This window comes from Haliotis rufescens, unplaced genomic scaffold, assembly GCF_023055435.1.
Source record: "Haliotis rufescens isolate VD_foot unplaced genomic scaffold, xgHalRufe1.0.p SCAF_40, whole genome shotgun sequence".
NCBI lineage: Eukaryota > Metazoa > Mollusca > Gastropoda > Lepetellida > Haliotidae > Haliotis > Haliotis rufescens.
In genome coordinates this window covers 257056-284128 of record NW_025964113.1, presented here as the reverse complement: position 1 = coordinate 284128, position 27073 = coordinate 257056, and the positions used below count along the sequence as shown (strand labels likewise).

The 27073-nt window shown below is 42.7% G+C and overlaps 1 protein-coding gene across 2 annotated transcripts in view; it reads left to right on the top strand.

The window, feature by feature from the left end:
* The window catches only part of LOC124140324, a 237584-nt gene that overhangs the window by 63504 nt on the left and 147007 nt on the right, over positions 1 to 27073 (top strand). For both annotated transcript variants that reach the window (XM_048382708.1, XM_048382709.1), the window contains 2 exons: positions 18821 to 19012; positions 19364 to 19546. In XM_048382708.1, the coding sequence (XP_048238665.1) occupies positions 18821 to 19012; positions 19364 to 19546 (375 nt within the window). The remainder of the gene's footprint in view (positions 1 to 18820; positions 19013 to 19363; positions 19547 to 27073) is intronic.

The window sequence follows — 27073 nt, the reverse complement described above, 5'->3', positions numbered from 1 at the left end:
CCTCATGCAGCACGTGCGTAGCCACCTAGCTGCCATGTGACACCCTTCACTCTTGTCTCCTTCGTCTGCTTAGCAAGACGTGTTTTCTCCTGCTGAAGCGTTCCTTGAAGATTTGGTGATATTTATTATAGTTTATTATCTAATAAACTGTGCTTTTATGGGGCGTTGCGGTAGCTACGCTTGGTTATAATTTTCCCGCCAAACGGAAAATTTTTCCCGCCCTTTTTTCTATATACTTGCGGGGTTCGCGTATGCACGTTGTGTTTTACGTTTCCCCTGTTCTTGTATGTTTTGGGGGTTAACATAACTTATTTCTTTAATAAAAGTTATATGTGTATGTTATATGTTCACATTGCTCGTTTATTTTCTTGTGAAAATGTTCGTTTGTGAATCATTGTGGTGCGTGCGTTGTAACCATGTTTTGTTCTTTGTTTATAGCAAACAATCAATGTCTGACATGGATATGTCCCCAGTATCCACCCCCTCTACCCCTGCTCCTCGGAGTTATGGGGTGTGCAGAAAGTTTTTGTCGTCCCGGGATCCCCATGTTCGTTGCCCGCGGTGCAGGGTTCCTTGCGGGGACACCCGGTGCATCCTGTGCGAAGGTCTGGGGCCTGCGGATTTTGAGCGGTACCGGCTGTACGTACAGTCCGTCTCCACCCCTGTGGTGGCCGGTTCGTCCGGTCGGGGTCCCCGTGCGGGTACCACCTCCTCGGCTGCGGCGGATCCCCTTGCGGCCCTCGGGCTGTCTTGGGATTCCGTCGCCGCATTGTTGTCGAAACTTGTGGATTCCATGCTGGCGGCCTTATCGCAAGATAGGCCGCTGGCTGTTCCGTCCCCGGCCTCTTCGGTGGCCGCGGGGTCGGACGCGGGGTCCACCGGTAAAGCGGCGGATCTCTTGGCGGCCCGTGTGCTGTCCGGGGATTCCGTCGCTGCATTACTTGCATAACTTGTGGACTCCAAGCTGGCGGCCTTATCTCAGGATAGGCCGCTGGCTGTTCCGTCCCCGGCCACTTCGGTGGCCGCGGGGTCGGACGCGGGGTCCACCGGTACGGCGGCGGCTCCCGTGGTCACCGGTCCTTCCCCCGAACCGTTGCTCCCGCTATCGGTTTAGGACCGCGTGGCCATGGTTTATGACCTCTTTGAGGACATGCCCCGGCCGGTACCGCGGGGAATCCACGACTGTGGGTTCCTCCGAGGTATACGATGAGTCTTCCGACTCGGCTTTCCCCGCATCAACCTTGCTGCGCGGTTTCAAGCCTTCCTTGGAGAACGCCTTCGCGGCGGCCTCCGGTCGGGGTCTCCCGTTGCCTCCGACGTCGTGGAGAAAGGGTTTATTCCCGGTACATGACCTTGCCTTTCCCGAGGCTGGTCCTACCGCGGAGGCCCATGTTGAGCGGTTGGGTGCCCGTGCCCCACCGGCTGCTACGGTAACGCAAGCTACCTTGCACCAGCTGGACGCCCTCGCTCGGCACTCCATGTCTCACGGAGACACTTACTTGGCTGCAGCGGCCCGTCTGGTCGAAGGTTCTCCCACGGACCGTGACCAGCGCATTTACAACTGCCTGCTCAGTTTAAATGCTTGCCTGGAGTACGTTGCCGAGGACTCTCGGCACACACTTGCTCTTGTTGGGTCCCTGCATAGGCGCCTGGGTGCCGCTCCTAACCGGAGCGCGCCCCAGGCTGCTGCGGCCGGTAGGTCTAAGGGGTCGGGTTCTTCTTCCTCTGGGAAGTAGCCCCGCCCTGAGGGCTCCGGTATGGGCAATCAGCTGCCCTTTCGCGGGAAAACGGGGAACTGGGGGAAGCCCAAGTCGTCGACGGACGGCAAGGGCCCCTCCAGGTGACTCTCATTGGAGGGGTTCGTATGCCGACAGCGCCAACTTCGGTTGGCCCTTAGGCGAACCCGAGTCACTTGGCCCTGGACAGTTGCGCCTGTCGCAACCTGTCAGGGCCCCCTCTCCTTCCCCAGTGGGAGCCAGACTCCAGACTTACTGGGAGAATTGGGAACAAGTGTTCGACGACCCGTGGGTGGTCAACACGATTCGGTACGGCTATCGGCTTGATCTCAAAGCGAATCCGCCGCTCACCGTTGCCCCGTTGGCAGGTTTCGATTCGGAAACCGATCTTCCCATCCTCGCCGATGCCATCGGCAGGTTGGTGGAGAAGGGGCAGTACGGGAGTTAGCTCTACCAGAAATAACACCGGGGTTTTGCTCCAGGATATTTCTCGTTCCCAAGTAGGACAGTGCCGAACTCAGAATGATTCACACGTCCGCTCCCTGGCTGTTCACCCGGTTAACCACCCCCATAGTGGGGTTCCTCCACAGGAGGGGTGTCCGGTACTTCGCGTACCTGGACGACTCGCTAGTAGCAAATCGAATGACGGACACCCTGTCACGCCATCTCGATTTCGCACGTCGGCTCTTGGAGCAATTTGGGTGGATTATCAATCTCCCCAAGAGCGAGTTAACCCCTTCTCAGAACTTGCTGTTCATCGGAGGTCGGTTCAACACGGTGTCCCATCGCCTCTTTGTCCCCCCAGACCGGTGGCACAAAATTCAGGCGATGATTGCCAAAGTCTTAGCGGTGCAACAGACTGTTCCCTTTTGGGAACAGCTGTTAGGGCTACTTGTATCAGCCCAGGACTGCACCGCACGGGGTCGTCTCCAACTCCGCCCGCTGCAACGGTTTTTAATCCAGTTGTTAGCAACGGAGGTGAACAGTGCGACCGTCGCCCTCCCGGATCGGCTCCGACCGCATCTGGAGTGGTGGACGGTCCCTTACATTGTCTTATCAGGAGTCTCTATGCGGCCCTACCGGGCCACGTTGACCCTGTATACAGACGCCTCTCTAGTGGGCTGGGGCGCCCATCTAAAGGGGGAGGTGAGCTCGGGGCTGTGGTGCTTAGACGAACTAGGTCTTCACATCACTTGTCTCGAGTTCAAGGCAGTGATCAACGCAGTCAATCACTGGAAGCATCGTCTCGTCGACGCCCGGCTCATGCTGGCGACCGACAACACGACGGTAGTGTCCTATGTGAAGAAACTGGGGGGAACCCACAGTCACTCGCTACTCGATCTCACGTTCGAGTTTTACGCTCTGGTGGACAGTGTCCCGTGCCAGATACGCGCCCGTCACATCCCAGGTGTGCGGAACGTACTGGCCGATGCTCTATCGAGGCCTCAGGATCCGAGCCCCACAGAGTGGATGCTGAACCCAGTAGTGTTTCAGTGGCTGTGCGAACGTTTGGGTCGTCCGATGGTCGACCTGTTCGCAACGCGGTTCAACAATCAACTCCCGTTGTTTGTATCACCAGTCCCGGTCCCGAGGGCCATCGATCACGATGCTCTCGCGTTAGACTGGACGGGCTTGGTCGCTTATGCTTACCCGCTGACAGCGTTGATACCACACATTCTAAGCCGGCTCCGAGGAGTTCGCTGTCGAATGTTACTGATCGCGCCCATGTGGCCGAACAGATCGTGGTACCCCGACTTGCTGACCCAGGTCACGCAGTCGCCACTTCCACTGCCTGTGAGACCGGATCTCTTGATCCACCCTCACACCCGTCAGCTTCATCCAAACGCAGGGCAGTTCAATCTGCACGCGTGGATGTTGTCACCGAGCGTCTGAGGAGTAAAGTTTTTTCTCGCCGGGCGTCTCGGGCATACGTTAGTATGCATCGTGATTCTACCCAGAAGGTGTATAATGCACGTTGGGTTATTTTCACGAAGTGGTGTTGTAAACATCACATTCATTCGCCAGATAAGGTATCTGTGCAGGATATTGCTCGTTTCATGTCTCACTTGCGAGAGACCCGGAAACTCTCCGGGGGTTCCATTGCCAACTATGTCTCGTCCGTTGCTACGGTACGGGACGTTGCTATGGGTACCAGTCTCTCCAAAGAGCCGGTGATACGGGGTATTATCAAGGGTTTCAAACAGCACGATCTTAAGAAGGGCCGCCTTCGGGCACCGGCCTGGGATCTTTCCCTAGTGTTGCAATCACTTACGGAAGCTCCGTATGAACCCTTGCATAGTGCTTCGTTCCGGCATGTGACTTGGAAAACAGCATTTCTCCTCTCCTTTGCCACGGCGGCACGTGTATCCGAAATTCATGCACTCGATGTCGCCAAGGTACGATTCGATAGGGGTGACGAAGGAGCGGTCCGCCTGGGCCTGCTCATGGGCTTCGTCGCCAAGAATCAGAGAGTCGGGCAAACGGAGAGAGAATTCACTGTAAGATCACTCAAAGAAATCTTACATCCTGCTGATACTGAGGACAGAGCGCTGTGTCCGGTTAGGGCCCTTAAGTATTATCTTAAGGCTTCGAATGAACGTAGACAAGGGCGTGACCGTCTGTTCATATCGTGTAACCCTAATCGCACGGTTGACATACCTCGCAACTCGATTGCGTTGTGGCTTCGTTCTGTCATCAATCTGGCGTACCGGTCTCGGGGGTTACCGGTAGCGGGGTCAAACCCGCACGAGATCAGGGCGCTAGCGGCAACATTTGCCCTACACTCGAATATCTCTGTTCGCAGAATATTACGAGGTTGTTACTGGCGTTCTGACTCGGTTTTTGCCAATCATTACCTCAAACAGGTCGCTGATGCCGTCGTGGAGAGTGTGCACCGTCTTGGCCCGCGGATCGCGGCGCAAGCGGGCACCTAAGGGGTGTGCCCAGCGCAATTCCGAACTCCTCAGGCGTCTGACCTTGCACGGTGGTCAATCTGGGTCTACTCCAATGTTCCCACTGCCGTGGGTACAGGAGTTGGGGTCCCGCAAACCAGCGCACTCACACCACAGGTGAGGGCGGCTTTTTGTGTGCTTTGTCCTTATTTGTATTTTGACAATTATGTCTTTAATTGTCTGTCGTGTATCCCAACCTTGTGATGCATGCTTACAAATACTGGAATTAGGTCACGCGCCTAATGCATACTTTAAGTAGGCTTGCTCTGGGATATACGGTCTGAATGAAATTAATTTCCCTCTTTTCGACTGTTTAACCTGATCTAAGATTAAGCTCACGCGGATACAGTGTTCTCATCCGCTGCGGCGATGAAATACCTATCCAGTGGGGCCGTTTGGAGTCACCAATCGTTTTGGCAATGACGATTGAGCCTTACGGTATGCGCTTGACAGTGCTTTGGTATTCCTATAGGGTAACGCCTAGCTAGGTGCATGCGCATCGAGTGCTTCCGCCTTGGTGTTTACTTCCGCTGGTCGGAAGGAACGCTAGCAGTCAGGATTCGGGTTGTAGGTGCTCCCCACCGCCTACTGTGGTAGTCAGCCTCGGTATAACAGTGGTAACGTATTACTTAATGTAATTTGTAGAATTTTCCTATTCGGAATATTCTATAAGTAATACGTTACCACTGGGCTGCTGCCCGCCCGTCCGTCCCCCGAGCACTTGCTCTCGCAGGAGACAAGAGTGAAGGGTGTCACATGGCAGCTAGGTGGCTACGCACGTGCTGCATGAGGTAATTGAGATCTCTGTGGTAGATTTCGCTATAGCAGCAGTTGTGGGAGACAACAGCCTCGGTATAACAGTGGTAACGTATTACTTATAGAATATTCCGAATAGGAAAATTCTACAAGTATCCAAGTTGGAGACTGTTTCAACTCAATGTCTCCAGTTCATCGGCACTGTGTTCAACACCCGCCTGAGGAATATGATTGTTCCGCCTGACAGTTGCGCAAAGATCCCAAATCAAGTACCATTGTCACTCTAACAACAGTTACTTCTTTGCCAGTGGCAGAAACTCTTTGGCCTTCTAACATCAGCTCAAGCCCTCTCTCAACGTCTCCCAATGTCGTAATACGATCGTCTGTAGTGGTGGCTTTGGGAGTTGAATGTTTGGTGGCGTGGTCTTCTTGCAGCCGTATATTGCCGATGTGACGTTAAACTTTAACTCACTCACTCACTCTTGCAGCCGTTCACTCCAACTCTCCATCTCTTTGTCAACACTTCAACCATCGGCTGGGGGACACACCTTCAAGATGATCAAATTGCAGGGCGTTGGTCAGACGATGACCAAAAACTGCACATGAACAATCTGGAGTTTGAAGCGATGATTCTTGCCATCAACCATGGGGCTGATTTTTTTCCATGGATCTCTACTCATGACACAGTCAGACAACGTGGTTTGGACAAGACAAGTCAGTTTCACTCCTCAGAACCACGACGTTTTTCAACCTGATAGACTCTCTTCACATTCAGGTTCGGGCCAGACACATTCTGGGGATCCAGAATGTGATAGTAGATGCACTCCAACTGTGTAACAACTACATCCGAAAGTTTTTCTTTCGATTTACCAACTTTACCAACCCAAAACCTCACTGGACATTGTGGACACTTAATGCCTTCAACTTCTTTAGGCCGGCAAGAAGCTGGTTAAACGTACTCACAACTGTTGCAGATTGAAGAAACCATCCTCTTCCTCTAATACCCAGCCTACTAATGCACCCATCTCAGGACACATTTCATATTTGCACCTGGCACACCTCTAGAAGTCTCTCATAGTATTCTCGGAGGGTGCCTCGGATCATTACTGAGGTGCATTGTACTTCTGCTGAAACTCTCTACAATCATTAACTGAAGCTTCAGCTTTTGCGTTCTACTAAGAAAGTGAAACGAAATCTTCAGCTATCTCCTTGGCTGCTGTCAATTCCGTTATTGCCTCAAACACAGGGTCCAAGATTTCTACTGTTGCTGAACTCCAGGCCTTAATTCGCTCATACCGTCCTGCGGATCAGTCCTCTAGATCTGGCAGAAAAAAACCTTGAGTATGTGACATTCAAAATGATCTTTCTCCTGGCACTTGTTACAGCAGCTTGCATTAGTGATATCCATGCCTTGGATGTGAAAAGAGTCCAGTTTGAGAGAGAATGCTGTGGCAAAGTTTTCCTAGGATTGCGATAGTATTTTATCGACAAAAAACAACTACATGTACCAATTGTATCAACTGTTTAATATTTCCCTGCTTTCCTCAATTCTGGGCCCTGATGATCATGAAGATCTTTTGTTATGTCCATTAGGCATTTACTTAAAGGCATCTGCAGTCATGTGACACAAATGACCCTTCATCCTTTTATCGACCACTGCAAGCCCTGAAGTGGCTCCTACTACTGTTTCATTATGACTGCATTCAGGGATATTATTATTAGGGGCATACAACTTTGTGGGATCACCAACTCCAGTGGCCAGCCATAATAAAGGCAGTTTCTAGAGGTCTGAAACAGAAACTAAAGGCATCCCATCAGCGCAAATCTATAAGAGAAGGTACCAGCATACCAAGTACCGCAGATCATCTCTTGTACATACAGCAATAAATAATTGAAGCTATTTCATTGTTTATGATTCTTCCGAAGTGTACCCAGACAAGTTACAAGATGATATACGTACTCGTCTGTAGAGGCTTTTGCCTAGATCATTGAAGTACCATCCCATGTGGCTATTTGTTGAAATGGTGTCCCGATCTTCCACCTTTTCACCTCTGCGTTTGTGTTTATAATGTTTCAGTAGTTGGTTGAAGACCTGTAGAGGTGTTGTCAATTGTTTTTCCTCTTCTTGCTCTTAGTGTACTCAATCTCTGTAATTGTGATTAATAGCTTTGACAAAGCAGACAGAGAGATGCCAAGCTTATCCGCCTTACGGCCTTTGGCACATAATGTGTGAGGTCTGTTTTATTGAATGTACCGGCTGGCAGAGGGGTGTCACACTACTTTCGCGGCTGAATAGGCTTCCCCAAAGATGCGCCATCATTCACTAGAACAGCATCCTGTGTGAAATCACAGAACACATGTGTTACCAAAGTTCAAGTTTATTCTGTCTAAGTAGTGCAATGAGGTTTTTACGAAGCAGCTTTGTGATAATCAGTTGATCAGTACATCTCATGGTTGAGGTCTTTTTACAGGCTGGGTTATATGCGCCTCACCATCCAACCATGGGATAAATGCATAGTCTGAGATAGAATAAATTAAAAAAATAATTTTTTTTACGATTTATTGTTTATTTAAATATGTATCCTGTCTCAAAACGCTAAATGCCCACCCAACCATCCCCTTATCACAGTTTCACCAACCTATACGCTCAAGAAAGAGAATGCAGATGCAGGGAATGTCAGATGATTAGGTCGCACAGAAGTTACTAATGCATGACCTGATGTGTAAAGTGGGTGTACAAGCTTTGTTGTAGGATCGTTTCCACACAATGATCAAACAAGCATGAAATGCATAGAGTGAGATATGATATATGAATATATACTCTTTAAAAAAAGAAATGCAAAGACAGATTTGTGTGAGGTAGGAAAATACATTTATAAGAGGAACCGTACAAGGTATTGAGCCAAAATGTTGTGGCGAGAACACTTGGTGATTTCAGTCATCCTAGGGAATGGTAGCCCTCTCGACTTGCAATGCAAAAGACAACTGCTGGGGTTGAGGTTGACGTCAGTGTATCCGTCAAGCCAATTCATCCCACAGGTGCTCTGTCGGGTTCAAATCCGGGGATCTGGAGGGCCAGGGGAGAACATCAACGTTGTTATGTAGACAGGCTCTTGTGATCCGTGCTGTATGCTGTTGAGCGTTGTCCTGCTGGAATACACCGTTGACGTTAGTTGCAATTGAGAGGACGTGTGGTAGGAGAATTTCGTTGATGTATTGTTGAGCCATAAGATTGCCCTGGATATGGACAAACCTGTCCTGTACGCAGTTTCCGGCGTAACGTTCTCCCCGACGGGCTTCCCCTGCCTTCAAGCGGCCTGTGACGTTGTTTCTTCACACTTCTGTTAACCTTGGCATGCTGTTGAACGGTCACTGTTCGTTTGACGCAGATGCCAGGCAATCAAAAACCCTGCACTTTAATACCGTTCATAGTAATGCTAAACTAATGGTTTTCTTGTTGTGATCATTTTGAGCCGGTTAATTTGTCACTGACACTATAACACATTAAACCTCTTCATTTTGCACCTCTTGTTGCACCTCCGCTAATTTTGCTTTTATGGCCAAAAAATCTGTATTGGGTTTCTTTTTTTTAGGAGTATACAATGTATCACGTGATATGCTAAAGGTGAGCCACAAGTTGCATATAATAACACGAGATAAGAGTGGATTAATTGGCCGAGGGTTTGCAAGTCCCTGTGTCCAACTTATACCTGCTAGTTTAGAACACAAAAAAGCTAATGTTGCCAATGGCAATTAGCAGCTACTGCTACCGCTGCTGGGCCCTGGTAGATTATTTAATTATGAGTGTGAGTGAGTGAGTTTGGTTTAACGCCGCTTTTAACAATATTCCAGTTGAATCATGGCAGGTCAGCTTAATATGGAAGGAAAGCCCGAAGTGATGCAGGTCTCCGTCATTTACCACTCCGGTGAAACCCATGAGCATGGGTATGGTGCTGACAAACCTAGAAACATAATTGGGGAGAACCGGGATTCGAACCCACAATCATAGGTTTGAGGCATGCCCAAGGGATGCAACTCTGCACAGCAAATCACGACGCCTTAGACGACCCGTGCCCCCTTTAATTATGAGAGACGCTACTGTTGCTTGGCAACTACCACACATTCAAAAGGACCGCTGCCCAGTCCCAGATGCCAAAGCAACTACTGCTGCTTTGCCAGTATGTGTGGCAATGTCTTGCCCAACATAATCTGTTAATATGATTCCATGGCGGGACAGACAAGATTCCCACTGAGAAGCAGGTAACCCCAGAAAGGTTCCTGCTGAAAAGCAGGTAGCCTTAAATGTAAAAGTCAGTGTAAACGTCGTGTGTATTGTTGTTCCTTTCCGTCATTTTTTATTTCTCCACATGTTCATGCTCCGGTGTCTTGCATCTTGATCACTTGTTTTATGGCTTGGTATTTGTTAATGTTCATTACCTATACACTTTGTGTGTGTCTTATACACTTTCTTTGAGTTTTGAGAATTTTGCTTAAATTACAGATTTATGCCTCATTGTATCAATTGTAAAGGAAACAAGTCTCTCACATCTCCTCAGACCTTGATGTCATGACTGGAGACAGCACCTCTTCAAAGACTATGACTACTTCAGCGTTGTCGCCACTCCTGGTGCCAATGAGATCTCCGATGTCTACTTTTTGAGCGCCGATGCCAGCTTATCTGAGTTCTTTTACAGTGCCTCCAGGATTCAGTCTCTTCCTTGTCTACTTGCTCAACAGTCATCTTTCAAGCCAGCACCACATCAGCTCATGCTGGCGACCTTACTGGATCTCAACTGGATGCTCTTGTGGATACAGTCCATGTTTTGCCAGTCTATGGTGCCTCTTTTGCCCATTACATCTCTGGTGCCATCGGCGCCTCCTACTATCCCTCTGGCGCATACTCCTTTACCTTCAGCGACCTTGACGACCCCTGTGTTGATGATGTCTCGTGTACGCAACGCCAGCTTCACAGGCGCCTCCTGCTGATATGGCTATCCTATTACCCTGATCAGATAGTGTCTTCACGTGGTTCTGCATCTCCTGTCTCTTCTCGATCCTTGGTGGCTGGCGAGAGGCTGATTCATAGACCTCATAGTCTGTTGGCCACCAGCGGAAAAGAGGCTTAGTTTAGATTTTCGTTCCCACATTTTCCTGTATACCTTAAACCTTTTCTATTGCATAAAGGAGGTATCTGTACACAATTCCCATTGGGTAGTAAGCTTGCAAGTGTGTGCAGGAATTTTCAGGGGGTCAAAATTGCATAAATTGAAGGAAAAATGCATAATTTGACAAAATTGGCTGTAACATTTTTATTAAGTCATTAAACTATCCAAATTATGTCTTTGATTACAGGTAATATGTTCGGTTATCTGAATTTGGCAAACATTTTGTTTCATTTAACTGTTATTCTAAATCTCAGTGGAAACATTGGTAAAAATCATGTTTTTTTACTTCATTTTCAAATCTTGTGAGTAGGTAAAACACTAATTCCATTGATTTGTGACAATAAAACCACTATAACTGGGTATTAAAGTCTGCCTTAACCATTGTACTATCCTATACAAAAAACAAAATTAAAATATATTACATAGTGGTTGAGATATTGTATACAATGTTACCCAACCCCCCAAAGACCAATTTTGACGAAAATTGCTTATTGAGATATGGTGGTAGATGCTGCTGCTGTAGTCGATGAGTGGGATAACTGCAACAATGCTTAAAAACACCAAAATAGTAAACTCATAAAGAAAAATGATGTTTCAAGTTTTTCTGTGAGCATTTTTGGTGGCCATCTTGAATTTCAAGATGGCCACCATTTTGACCTGTTTTCAAAATCAAGATCTTATATAGTTCTTCAACATGGTCATGTAATATATCATATGAAAGCTTTTCACATTGTCTTTTCAATGATGTACATTATTCACTGACTCCTGTGGTAAATTGATCCCTAACAATGAAAAAAGGAAATTTTGGAAGCTTATTTCTCTCGCGACTTCAACCCATACCCAAATTTAGATTTAAATTAAAATGAATATATTTTCACTCAAAATTGTAGATATACTGCACTTTAGTTCTTCAACATGGTCATGTAATATATCATATGAAAGCTTTTTTACAATGTCTTTTCAATAATGAACTTTATTCACTGACTTCTGTGGTAATCTTATCCCCCAATAATACAACAAATGATATATCGAAAGCTAATTTCTCTAGTCACACCAACTAACCTCCAAAGTCGTATTTTAATAAAATGGACATCGTTTCACTCATAATTGTAGATATACTGAGCATTTCACTAGTTTATCGTTTGAGTGAAAAAAAACCATGAGAATACTTGTAGTATTTTGAAGTATTAAAAATTACATCACAGAGTCAAGGGCTGTGAAATAATGTCATCTTTAGTCACCATCAGAGACCATCTCTTCTGGAAAGGAAGGTAAGTTGTTTCTGTTTAGGCATGACATAGCACAACTGCATCCAAAGGAACATCCCATGATGTTCTTGGCGCAGCTACACCTGGATGAGTAGCATCTGCCTGTTGTGCATTTACAGGTGAGCAATTCTAGACACAGTGCTGACATTCGTTTCTGGGTCATTGGGATGGGTTCTATGACATCCTCAGTAGACAACCACCTATACTCTTCTGGTGGTGGAATGTCAGCCTTTCCTTTGTGTGCAGAACACCACGTGATGCACTGGTGCTGACATCTGAGTAGCGGTTGTGTGGTTGGAGTTCCTCTAGGTCTCAGACTCCGACTATTAGTGCTAGTTGCAGTTGATGCTGGATTGTACACTTGGATGACAAGTGAGTCTGTCTTTTTCATGTTGAAGGCACCAGTTTGTTCTGTTGGTTGCAACAAATCTGGTTGTGCGATAAATATGTTCCAGGTCGACTTCTTGCCATAACCACTGAACTGGCTTGTTGTGTCACAACCATGACCGCATGGAATGCTGGTAGAGTTGCTACAACATCTGGAGTGGGAGATTAATGTACATCATCAACTTGAATAGAGGGTCCTTTGCAGTACCTGTACCCATCTATATCTGAGCAGAAAACCGATGTTTATGATGTATCAACGGTACTAACACATCAGTCGTGGATGACAATGTGGTCGTATACATTGCAGGAGGCATCCATGACATGCATCATCATTCGTGTATCTGCCTCTTCATGTGTTTATAGTAGATTTGGTATTGATGCAAATTGATCTAAGGAAGATATTACATCATCATGGTATGAATCGAGGTGACAAGCTTTTGTCAGAGTTCATTGACAATCGATTGGGGGATAATGCTAAGAGTATTCATGACAAAATATCAGATAAAAATGTCCAACAGTACATGTTCCGCACTGTACATGTTCCGCACTGTACACCATGCAGGTATCAAAGAAGTCAACTTAAACCAATACATTTAAGCAAGGAAGAAAACTTTTCAGAAGGTTGCTGAGTGCCACCCACAGTGGAAGAGAAGTAAACGTACCACATCTTCTAACACATGAGCTGTCCCAGACCCCACCTTCCCTGGCAACAACAGATGGCCTACTTTGTACAACAAAGCTGCATTACCACATTTGCTTGCAGATTCTCATGCTACCATCAACTGATGACACAACATGCATTGTTATTTCTGGCATGGTTCTTGTACAGGCTATAGGCAAACCAAGCAAAGCTAGGACCTTTGGAGATTTAGCTGATGTTTTCAATTGCAATGTGCTGAAGAACTTCGATGATGACTTTGACCAAAATGTTTCAAAGTCAGTAAAATCAAATCAAATAAGAATCAAAGAAAATTCGAAGAATAATAGATAAATGAGACATCCTTCTGCTTGCTGCATTGTCCAGTTTTATTGAAATGAACAAGCAAAATTTGATACAATTCTTGACCACAGAATTGCACACACAGGCACAGCATCTCCATCATAAACATCAAATCATCATCATTGCTGGTGGATTAAGCAGCCCAGATACAGCAGTATCTTCCATAGATCAATCTGAAGCAATGCCAAATCTACTGTCAACACATGAAGAGGCAGATACACGAATGGTGATCAATGTCATGGATGCCACCTGCAATGGATACGACCACAGTGTCATTCACAGCCGAGACACTGATGTGTTAGTACAGTTGAAACATCATAAACATCGGTTTTCTGCTCAGATATGAATGGGTGCATATCAGTTGATGATGTACATCAATCTCGCATTCTCTCAGATGTTGTAGCAGCTCTACCAGCATTCCATGCGGTCACAGGTTGTGGACCGGGAACATATTTATCGCACAACCAGATTTGTTGCAACCAACAGAAGAAACTGGTGCCTTCAACATGAAAGAAACAGACTCACTTGTCATCAAAGTGTACAATCCAGCATCGACTGCAACTAGCATTAATACACTTACAGCTGACATGTTTCACAGAGTTTGAGACCTAGAGGAACTCCCACCACACAACCTCTACTCAGATGTCAGCACCAGTGCATCACGTGGTGTTCTGCCCACAAAGGAGGGGCTGACATTCCACCACCAAAAGGGTATAGGTGGACGTCTACAGGCGATGTCATAGAACCCATCCCAATGACCCAGAAACGAATGCCAGCACTGTGTCTAGAATTGCTCACCTGTAAATGCACAACAGGTAGATGCTCCTCATTCAGGTGTAGCTGCGCCGAGATCATCATGGGATGTTCCTTTGGATGCAGTTGTGCTATGTCATGCCTAAACAGAAACAACTTACCTACCTCTCCAGATGACTCGGTGACTGGAGATGACATTATTTCACATTTTATTTTTAATACTTCATAATACTACAAGTATTCTCATGTTTGCTTCTTCACTCAAATTATATACTAGTGAAATGCTCAGACTTAAGTGCAGTATATCTACAGTTTTGAGTGAAAATATGTCCATTTTAATTTAAATCTAAATTTGGGTATGGGTTGAAGTCGCGAGAGAAATTAGCTTTCAATATTTCCTTTTTTCATTGTTAGGGATCAATTTACCACAGGAGTCAGTGAATAATGTACATCATTGAAAAGACAATGTGAAAAGCTTTCATATGATATATTACATGACCATGTTGAAGAACTATATAAGATCTTGATTTTGAAAACAGGTCAAAATGGTGGCCATCTTGAAATTCAAGATGGCCACCATAAATGCTCACAGAAAAACTTGAAACATCATTTTTCTTTATGAGTTTACTATTTTGGTGTTTTTAAGCATTGTTTCAATTATCCCACTCATCGACTACAGCAGCAGCATCTACCATCATATCTCAATAAGCAATTTTCGTCAAAATTGGTCTTTGGGGGGTTGGGTAACATTGTATACAATATCTCAACCCCTATGTAATATATTTTCATTTTGTTTTTTGTATAAGATAGTACAATGGTTAAGGCAGATTTTAATACCCAGTAATAGTGGTTTTATTGTCACAATTCAATGGAATTAGTGTTTTACCTACTCACAAGATTTGAAAATGAAGTAAAAAAACATGATTTTTACCAATGTTTCCACTGAGATTTAGAATAACAGTTAAATGAAACAAAATGTTTGCCAAATTCAGATAACCGAACATATTACCTGTAATCAAAGACATAATTTGGATAGTTTAATGACTTAATAAAAATGTTACAGCCAATTTTGTCAAATTATGCATTTTTCCTTCAATTTATGCAATTTTGACCCCCTGAAAATTCCTGCAAACACTTGCAAGTTTACTACCCAATGGGAATTGTGTACAGATACCTCCTTTATGCAATAGAAAAGGTTTAAGGTATACAGGAAAATGTGGGAACGAAAATCTTGTTTTTCACCCCTGGCCAACTGACTATCAGAGACCTCACCAGAAATGATCCTCTCAAACTACCTTGATGGCCAAACCTGCTGATCCATCCACACAAGCAGGCTACCAAGTCCGTCTCTGGACATGTTTCATCTGCATGCCTGGTACATTTACAAAGATCTTCAGGTGCCAAGTTACTCAAATAGAACTGCCAAAGTAAAAGTGTTGATGCACAGACCTTCTGCAAGAACAGACATCAGGATCCCACCTCTGCTTTCCCCCAATTCTTGGTCGAATTTGTATTCCTCTTATGCAGCAAATATCACCCCAAGAAGAGTACTATCACCACCTATCTGGTAGCTCTTAATTCGGTGTTGGTGATTCGAAGATCACAAGATGACTAAGATCTCAGAACTCCAAGCGTTGCTGCATTCCTTCAGGATGGAAGATCCTGGCATGGGATCTGAACTTGGTTTTGAAGTTGTTGCATGCTACTCACTTTGAGTTTGAGCCACTTTAATTTACCTCTTTTTCTGACCTCACCAAAAAGACCGCTTTTCTTCTGGCTCTGGCCAATGTGGCCAGGGTAAGCGAGCTACATGCTCTTGAGACCTAAGCCAAGAATCAAATCCCAGGGCAGCCAGATAGATTGTTCACCATCCCTCCTCTCTCGTCGATAGTGTGTGCCGAAGATGAGGAGGAACTCTTCCTATGCCTGGTGTGAGCACTGCTGTGTTTCATTCATCGATCTAAGACCAAACGCTGGTCTCTGACACATTGCCAGTCACTATCTAAGAGACTTGGCTTTGGAGAAAGTGGAGGGCGTTTGCAGTTTGGGTCCACTGGTATTGGCTCTACAGGTCACCAACCCCAGACGCCACTGACTTGTCTCAGACACCAGAGTTGGCCTTTCGTACTCGGTAGGTCAGTCTTAGATTTTGGTATATGCTTTTCTCTATTACTGTTTTCCTGCCTGGTCATCCTCGATTCCTCACCCATCTCTTTTTCCATATGACTGGAATGGTCATTGGTTTCCGTTCTTCACTCAGGATGCAGTACAAGTTACCTGAACATTGTTGAGGGTTTATTGAGGATCACATCTGAAGGTATGACTACCCTAGTACCATCCAATAAAGATGCATTAAGGGTTAATGCAGGATAAGATTTAAAAAATTGTAAAATGTAAATATTCTTAACATTTGTATACTTATTCTGCATAAATTTGTCTTAGTGCCTGCCGTCGCAGTGCTATCTCCATATGTAAGTCTTCAGATGTTATGTTTCAAGCAGTAATGTGATTATACATGAGGGTCCAGTTTGGACAAGCTCGCTTACCCTAAAGAAACCAAAGAAGGCTGTGCACTAGACTGCCTTGAACAGTCTGGCTTCATATGCTGACGAGTATACGTGTGGCAGATTGTTGGTTACTACCCGTAGCAGATCTGCCGTGATGGGTTTTCCGCTGTCTTGTCAGCCCACTGATTTGTATGAGCATGTTAATTGCTTACACACCAGGAAAGGGTTTTACAATCAGCTGCCCATGAAATTTGTGCTGTGAAGACAGCCCTGCAATGTAAGTCTTGTAAGTAATGTATTGATGCCGGTCTGGTGTGTAGACCATGTGTTCGCAGACCAGCTTCTTGCCTCAGATCAGCCATTCAGCCATATGTTGCACAGCATAGGTGTGGCGTTCTGGTCCACATATAGTGCTGTTACCCAAAAGAGTTTGAGCTGAAACCTGGAGAGCAATAGTGATAGCAGTGGTACAAACATACTTTGCCTTAAACAGATTATTACACCGGAGGCACTGCAGGATTAGGTGGCGGAGTAGGCTCATCACTCGGTGGCCTTGTTAGACTGTTTGTACATTATTGTGACCATGGATTGCTTGTCACAGAAGAAGAGGACCTTTTTGTTTGAAAGTTGCTTGCCCCAAAGTTGGATGGCCAGTGTGATGGGGAACAGCTCCAGTAGAGTCAAGTCACATGTAGTTCCATCTGTAATCCACCAGGGAAGCCCGAAACCCAGCCCCTCCAGCAGCATCTGTAAACAGCTGAAGAAAATCTACCCACAGTTGATCCTGGAACACTGAAATGCCATTTTAACTGAAATGAGAAATGTTAACCACATTAGTGGTCTTCCGTTGGTTATCCTAATGTGGTGAAATGGTTGCTTACCTATGCTAAGCAGGTTGATTAGGCTACGGCTGAATGCCCTTGCCATTTGTATGGCCCTGCACATAAACTTAAGCTTGCCTATGAGGGACTGAAGGGCGCTTTGCGTGACCTTTATGTTACCTTTCGACAGGATGTCTTGGATTTCTGCTGTCACCTCCTTTATCTTGGACTTTGGGATTCTGATCTGCATTGCATTAGTGTCAATTTCCAACCCTAAGAATGTCAGTTGTGTTGTGGGGCCGACAGTCTTCGGGCAGTAGGGACCCTAAACTGTTCCAGTGTATGCACACACCCATTGAGGTTGTCTAAGCCGTGACTGGTGCCCGCTGTGACCCCCATTAGGAAGTCGTCTAGGTAATGCATGATCTGGCACATTGGGAGTTAGGATTGCATATACCATTGCAAGAAGGTACCAAATGTTTCGAGTATGGCGCAAGATACGGAGCAGGTGAATGGAAAGCATTTATCAAAATAGAACTCACCTTCAGATCTCATGCCTAGTAACTCGAAAGTAGACGGATGGACTGGCATAATTATATCGAATTTTGCTAGTAATGCTTCCTTTCCCAGACGACTTCTGTGGAAAATCTGAAAGTTTAATTAAGTGTTATTGTAGCCAAAATACACAAATTTGGCAATGACGTAATAGAGGTAGTATTCTTAGAATGATTAACATGATAACTATTGTTTGATTTAAATAACAGCAGATGGGTCACTCCATTCCGGAAACAGTCATGTTTACAACCCAAAATTATCCTGTATGCACCTTACCTGTTTGTTTACAGAAGATTAAGTAATTACGGTAGTTCAACTGACAGCTATTCTTGGTAACACAACCATTCAGTTGAAATAAGCTTTCATATTCACATAAAATAGTTAATACTGTTTTTGCTGTAACGGTTCTTGATTTGCATGATTTAAGCTTATCCACCCAAGGACTTGATTTTCTGTACTCTACAGTACTTTAACCATTAATGCAACACACTCGTTATAGTTTTAAGGTTTTATTACTGAGACCTATTGTCAATTGCCCGTTAAAACATTGCAAAGGGGCATGAGTACATCACACATTATCACAACATACAGTTTCCCTTGACAACCTCAATATGCATTGTATTCGCACAGTTTTAACACACATGGCACTGCATCTTTCATTTTTATAACAGGTCCTTTTTACTACTTTGGGCAAAGGGACATAAGTTGTCCTCACATACTGCTAAATAATGAAAGATGCAAAGGAGCACACTGCCACTCAAATAAAAATCAGCAATTAATTCTTCCACCATTACAAACTGTTTTAAAATAAGTACCTACATTTGTCTAATTCAACACATTTTCATTATCCTGAAATAGCTTTTTTATCATTTTATCATTTTTGTGAATTATATATGTTTTTTGTACATTTATTTCTTCCAGTGATTGACTGTGGCACACCATCTGGTGTCCCTGGAGCTGTCATACCTGCAGGCATCCAAACAACCTACGGCACACAGTTTCAATTTGTCTGTAAGAACCAGTACACAAAAGAGGGAACATCCAGTCTAAATAACGATACTGTTCAGTGCAAGAGCAATGGCTACTGGGGATGGGGCACTCTCAGGTGTCTTGGTGAGTAACAGATTTGTTATATGAATAGATACTATCATGACTCAAAACTCAGAGCTCATGGCTAATCTGTTTACTTTGGTTGTCAGATGATGGCTAGATTGAACATACCTATTGCCAATTATGTTATTTTTTTATTTTCTTATGATACATACTTTTGAGTTGGACTGTATTTTGGTTTGATACCCATGTATATAAGTCAACATTTTTATCAGTATTTCTTGGTCTTGTCATGAACCTTGGTTTGTCTACATTTTTACATACATCACTTCGGTTGACACATGATACAACTGAAATACTTTTCTAAGTGACATTATATCAAACTCACTCACTCATTATCAATGTTTGCCCTAGGTAATACGTGCAGTGACCCTGGTCGACCTGTGGATGGCACACAACATGCAACTTCTTATGAGGAGAATAATCAGGTCAACTATACATGTAATCGCCCAGGCTACACCCTACAAGGTGCCACACCCCTCACCTGTATACTCTACAGTGGTTTGTACTGGGACCGACCTGTCCCCACATGTGTTGGTAAGTCATTTAACCTATCTGGTATATTACTGATTCAAGCTTTCCATGATGAGACAGTCAGCTGTAAACATAACAAACCTCAATATTATAAAAATATCAGTTATATATGTAAATATAGTTATATATATATATATATATATATATATATAGCTGCAAAGCAGCAATGGTGGGCTCCAAGTTACACTGCACTGCAAAAAAAATCCATCTATACAAGCTTGTATATGCTTTGGAATGATGATATTTCCAAAGGATATACAAGATTGGAATGATGATATATACAAAAATATACAAGTTTGTATATACGACATATACAAAAATATACAAATTTGTATATATGGTACAGTGATCCCTCGCTATTGTGCTCTTCGATAAAGCGCTACCTCGGTTACTACGAGCGGTAACGCATGGCTCCCAAAATTTATGTACACTTTTATTACTGAGAGTTTTACACAGACATAATTGTATTGTTGTTCGTTGTTCATTTGCACATAACGCTTCTCATTGCATAATCAACCGTTTATCGCTGAATGGAGTTCTAATAATCTGTTTGAAAACATCCGCGGCAAGTCCCGGAAATATGATTGTTCAACTAGTTAACTTTTCACACTATACATCCTTTGATCTTAGAAGCACATGCATGCAATAAAAGAGAACCACAAGTGAAGTTTATATTCTTAATTAGTGGGCAATCCAATTTGAGGCGACACTGTCACATACATGTAGTTGCTGTCACAACACGGCGGTCATTCATTTCGTAATCGCGCTTTCGTAACATCGCCTGGTTTTTTTCCGTAGTTATAACAAGCGATTTCATTGGATTAAAATTTGTTTCTAATGACGCTTTCTTGCCGAAATCTGCTACAAGTTTCATGATTGGTCAATTTTGAGCATGTGACCTCAAGCAGCCAATCAAATTATAGCTGTGATACCAAGCTCGTGTTTGATAAATTTCAGAAGTTGGCGAAAGATTTTTTGTTAAATCGTGTTATTCTGAACGTTTTAAGCAGGAAATCACGATATATATTAAAAATATGGAACTTCGCGAATGTATCGTGCTAGGTTACGAGCTGTGACAAAGATTTTTCATGCATATATTTTTGCATTAAACGTTGTGTCCGAGCCGAGAATTCAAGGCTTTGGAATGATGATATTTCCAAAGGATATACAAGATTGGAATGATGATATATACAAAAATATACAAGTTTGTATATACGACATATACAAAAATATACAAATTTGTATATATGGTATATCCAAATTTGTTTTCTTTGTATATATTGGTAAAGGGAGATAATTGTTATGTATTTGTGTATAATTATTTTATATGTGCAAATTGAAGTGTTTTAAGTTGAGCACTGTGTTTCTTTGTATATGTTGGTAAAGGAGGATAATTGCTATGTATTGTTCTATAATTGTTTTGTATGTGCAAAATAGTACAGTATAGTTACAAAAAACTGATATAGTGGCGTGTAACATAACTGGAATGTTTAATTAGTACTCCACACTGGTAGCGGGAGTACATACTCTCCTTGCATTGATATTGACGGGTAAGCGATTGAGGCGTCTGTTACTTTTCCTGGCGTGGTGCTTGGTATTGAGTAGACTTTATGGTCAAATGCACAGAGAGGATAAGCTGTCGGGGGTGATTGCATTGGCAGTGACTTCTGTTTTGAAAGTGTTGAAATCAATTTGTAATGAGCTAGGATTCGTTTGTACGGGGAGGCCGCGATGTGATTTGTAACATGCTCTCGTGCACATGGCAGATTAGCCAACAGAGTGGATTGCACAGAGGATGAAAACTATTTTATTATTAATTTAAAGTGTTGAATTTGGTTTGTTCTGAGGTGTTGGTTTAATTGTAGGGTATACATTGTTATAATGTCAAATCTAGGCGGAACACGGAAAATCGCGTTTTTTAAAACGGCAGTCCTTGGAAAAATCCTCTTCAAAAGATTTTTTTTTTTAAATACTCCAAAAATATCGTGTTGCCGGACAACCGTGGCGGATTGTCCTGTTTTCGATCAGAGTTTTCAGCATCAAAAATGCCTATATTATTATACATCACACAATCATGGAATCATTTCCGGACATCATACGTTATCTATCCTGAATACTTGAACTATAACGGGAGGAGGGGTGGGGGGGTCGTCACACAGAAATTGTTAATACTCCAATAATGACTTTTTTATGATAAAGTTGTCTTTTATAAGTGAATGAGATGTTTGACAGTTGTTCATGTGAAAAAACTTTGAATGTTTATTCAGCGTCCGAAAACCCATAACACGGGGATATATGTTGTATTAATGTCTTATGTTTTACAAAAGATAAGTAAGTACAAAGGTATGCTTTTCTCAATATGCTTCAACATGGGAAAAGGGACATTGCAGTGAGTGGCAGTATTGCTCCCAGGTAGCGGCGGCGTCCACTAATGCCTACATCCACTAATGCCTACGGTCTACAAAGTCATGCACCAGTGATTTTCAGCGACAGCTGCTATCAGTGCATCATTTCTGCATCATTGCATTAGTTCTTATAGTATATACCAGCAGATATTTGATGATTTCAAAGAAATTTCAAAGAGTTCATTCCTAGCATGGGTATGTTGTTTTCATTGTGTAGGCATTATTCCACACTGCTTTATTTTTTTGTAGGCAATAGTAACTGTAGGCAAAAGTGGACGTAGGCATTAGGGGCTGGAACCCAGGTGGCCGGGTGCGCAGAAACTATTCCCGATTTTTTAAAAGTATTGATTTAACTCCGAAATTTTACATCCGCCATCTTTGTTTATTTGACTTTTGCCACTGTTACATTTGTTGGTATGATTATTGTCCAAAATTGCTTAAAATGCAATCAAATGTTCAAAACATTTCTTGGGGCTCAGCCTAATATCGTTAGCAAAGTCAACAAACTACGACCATAAATGTAATGTACAACAGGCGCAAGAAAATTTTTTAAAATCTTACAAATACAAATGATAAAAGGTCGAATATGAATACTTATACCTGTATTTTTTAGAACAAGAAATTGACACATTGACATATTCAGATTAAATTGATATGTTCTTTACTTATGTAAATGCAAATGATAAAAAAATAATTAACCATGAGATACTCTGGCTATTGTGCAAAGCATCCAGTCCCAATGAAAGTGAACAGCATGCCGATGTTATACAAAGCAATCATATAATATATCGCAACTGATAGTTCTAAACAATCAGGCAATCAACATAATGAAGGTATCAGTCGGCACATCGTGATATTTGAAGATAAAAAATGATAACACATGTCAGCAGTCTGGGGAGTAATACACAACATCTTGACAATGAACAAAAAGAAGAAGAAGAAGAATAGTTTATTAAAGTGTCACTATTTAGACAACCAACCATATTGGCTTTCGAGACAAAATACACATCACACCCCCATAGAAGTACCACGAACACACACATCCGCAAATTCAGTCACTAACCAACCCACATATATTACGTTACACACACCACACCACACCACACCACACCACACCACACCACACCACACCACGTACACCACACCACACCACACCACACCACACCACACCACACCACACCAGTACTATGGGATTCCATACTCGGTATTGACCCATGACATATCCTTCTTCATGTCAGGGAATGGGTTTTTGGATGGTGGTCAACGGACACATCTTGCCTTAGGGAAAGCTGCTGTACTGTCCAGCTTCTTCATGTTTGTCTCATCTGTGAGCCTCTTCGCCATCTGCAGTTCCGTCGACTCGCAGTTCTTTGGTCGTACTGTAAAAAATCTTTATGCCGTCTTCGTCATAGTTACTTTCCTCGGAGGGCATCAACTCTGCTATCTTTAATGCGTCCTCGTACCTCTGTTTCTTCTGGACGGGAAGGTTGCGATGGCGTATCCCGAGGACTCGGTTATGACTCTTCTGAAGAAAAACAACTTTATTTACAATTGCATTTCAAATTTATAATGCATATGCATGTATATCCATGTATATGCTCATGAGCAAAGGAGGAAAATTTGTGAAAATCAAAATCAAATTTATTCCGATAACCCTTAAGCAACGTGTCAGTATTATAGCTTGATGTATAAGAACAACACGGCTTAGCCTTTTTGAAGATTCACTCTTTGTAATTCGACATCAAACGGATTGCATCACACGCTAAGTAAACAATCTCATTTAACCCTTAATTAGTTAATTAATCTAGTTAACCTGCAGTATACTGTATCACTTAGTATTGCCTTAACGAGGAGTAATCCCTTGGTGAGTGATCAATTAATGTCTGGAGAAAGGGATTAGCCTTACTCACAATAAATTAACATTTCACACTGCAACAGAATAGACTATCGATCATTATGCCTTCATAAGAAAGTGAGAAAGATAAAGATTGAATGATACATAACGGGCCGTGCCTGCATTATATAGCCTGCAAGACTCGTCACTGTAAACTAATAGAGGATTAATTTCAATTTTACAGAATATTCAACTGCTAAGTATATGATAAAGTGTTGAAGTAACACTAGATATGTTTGAGATTACAGTTTTCAATTAACTGTATAATGTACCTTGCTGTCTTTGAGAGAGTCAGTGTCTGTAGAGCTGGCCTGGTCTTATTGGTATTCAGTCCCTAGGACACAAATATTGTTTACGAGCTTTGTATTGTGAGAAGCCGATTGCGTAAATAATATGTAATATATTTCCGTATTTTATTTTATAGTACTTGTTGTTTTAATATTGTTAACAACAGAGAGATCGAAGATTTTTTTGAAAAACCACAACAGCATGCGTATGTTCTAGCAAAAGGAAACTTGATAAATATTCATTTTGCTTAATTTCTACTTTGGAAAACTTATTTGGCGCTCTGAAAGCTTGACGCTGAATAATTTGGCACGCGCATGGTTGGATGCAAACCAAATGTTTAATTCTCGCAAATTAAGACACCAGCAGCGGTATAGGAGCATACATCTAATGTCATTCAATGCAGAATCAAGATGGCAGTTTCAATGTTAAGATTAAGTATTTCTGAAGATGTGGAAATTAAATATTGATAACTGTTTTTAATCTTTGATCTTTGGAGTGAGGGTTGTGATTTATTTAGGAACGAAGTCAGTATTTGGGGATTTAACTTGCGCTTTCCGACATTATGCGTATTTCGCACACGATTAAGAAAATAATGTAATTCATTTATTTATACGAAGTACAAATTCATCAATCCTAAATCACCCATACATAGTTTGTTGAATGTTATTTCGTGAATATACAAATTGCATAACACATTCCCTGAGGACAAACCAAAATGGCCCGTCCCTTTGTGATAGGTGTTAATTAGAGAATGTATTGCCACCACATTATGTCCCAGCACTTTTACGACATGTGATGAACCTAGTCGGTCCCTGGGTCTGTAACAACAACATTGGTCGTAGCATGAATGTTACGTAATTCGTATTCAAAAATTGACTGAAAAAATATAACATGAATATATTTGCCTTTTTGGGGATAATATAATATTGGGAAAATATACTTAAAAAGTACCTGATTAAAGAATTTCAGAATCAACTGTTTCTTGTATTTATGACCGACTTCACACAAACTGAATAATTAAACATATGTTTATATAGCTATAATTACATGCATGACACCTACATTATCATGAAATAATAATGTTGGTCATGTTTGTTAATTTGTACATTTCGTTGTTATTGGTATCCTGAGGATGTTGTAATTATACACGTGTTCTGATCTTATTTGACGTAGAATACTGGTTGAGTGACTTTCGTCCATCAGTGTGAAAGGATTTTCCACACATAAACCCTAAGTCCTTTGTCAAACAGAAAGAAGTCATATAGATATCACATCTAACTGGTACTAAAAGTTCACTATCAATCTCCTCTGATAACAAACTGTTACATTTAATATCCCCAAGCACCAATACCCAGTATGCTCATGGAGTAATTATCAGAAACCCAAATAATATACTGTCTACATTGTCACACCCGGTGATTGTTAACCCTCTTGGTGCCACGGGACCATATATGGTCTCTCACTTTTCACACCCGCATAGTGCCAGGGGACCATATATGGTCCCGAGAAAATGCCCTTTTTAAACTGTGAATTTTTATATTTAACACTGAGTGCGCAAAGTCAAAACTATGACCACCATCACCCCAATCATCTTAGCTTTAACATCGTGTAACTCATACTTTATACAATGCTACGGATTGCGACATATGGCGAGATTAGTAAAGTGGCTACCGCTCTTCTCGGCCTTTTTCTGCCATGTTTGAACACCAAGCGAATGACGGCGAATTTTGATTATGCACCCATGTCACAAACACGTAAATATTTTCAGGCAAAATCCTTGTTCATAAGAAAAAATATGACCCGAGTGGTCAGAAAGACATATTTTTGCCAACTGTATACTTATTCACGTAAATACAATTCTGTTCACTCCTTTATGAACAAGTATATTTGCACGTTTTGTATATTTTTATGGACTATCGGTAATGGCGGAATGGTCGGTACTCATGAGAAAACGACAGTGTATATTTCCATTACATTTATGAAGTTCATTGAATGAAATTATGACCATCATCACCCTAATCATCTCAACGTTAATATCGTGTAATTCATATTTTATGCAGTGCTACGGATTGCGAAATATGGCGAGATTAGTAATGTGGTTACCGCGATTCTCGATCTTTTTCTGCCATGTTGAACTTCATGCGAATGAAGGCAATTTTTTATTATGCACCCATGTCACATACACATAACTATTATTATATCAGACAGCCAATTTGAAAAAGAAATCTGATCGAACTGGTCAGAAAGATTTACTGGTCCCCACTGTACAGTTATTGGCGTAAGAGTACTAACCTTTAGTCGGCCACGGAAGTTTTTTGTTCAAGTATTGCATATGTTTATCGACTGTGTGTCATGGCGATTTAGCACGGCGGTACATACCAACCGACAGTGCAGATTTTCTTTTTGTTTTGATGCGGATTTACAGAAAATATTCAAATCAAAGATATGGAAAGATAGCTATAATCATTCATATTAAGGTGGTATAGTGTATATTTATGGCCAGGAAGTTCATGATCAAAACCTAAACATTGAATGGCCAAGCCCGAAGTGATCGACAGGGCACGTTCGCATCATATCTGTGCCGCGATTTCTTGTTTACCGGTTGTCCTACATACTCGCCCGTTCAGACAAATAACTGCTACTTATTTCATGTGAAATGACTAAGAGTCATGTGTGATTGCTCAAACTACCTGACTGTGTGAGTGACTTGCCCTAACTGTTTCACATTTTGTCGCAAATGGAGATTTCAAAAGTGTGGCCACGACATCTAACGTGGGTCGACGCCATATTGTAAACAAATTGTGTCAAGGTCGGTTTCACATGTGGTAGCTCGGCCCCCGTTTCTGTCGATGGTACACGCGATACAAACATAATGCAACCACTGAAAACATCAACACAACTTCTACAATGATGACATCAATACCTTTTTGTATTTGGATTAAC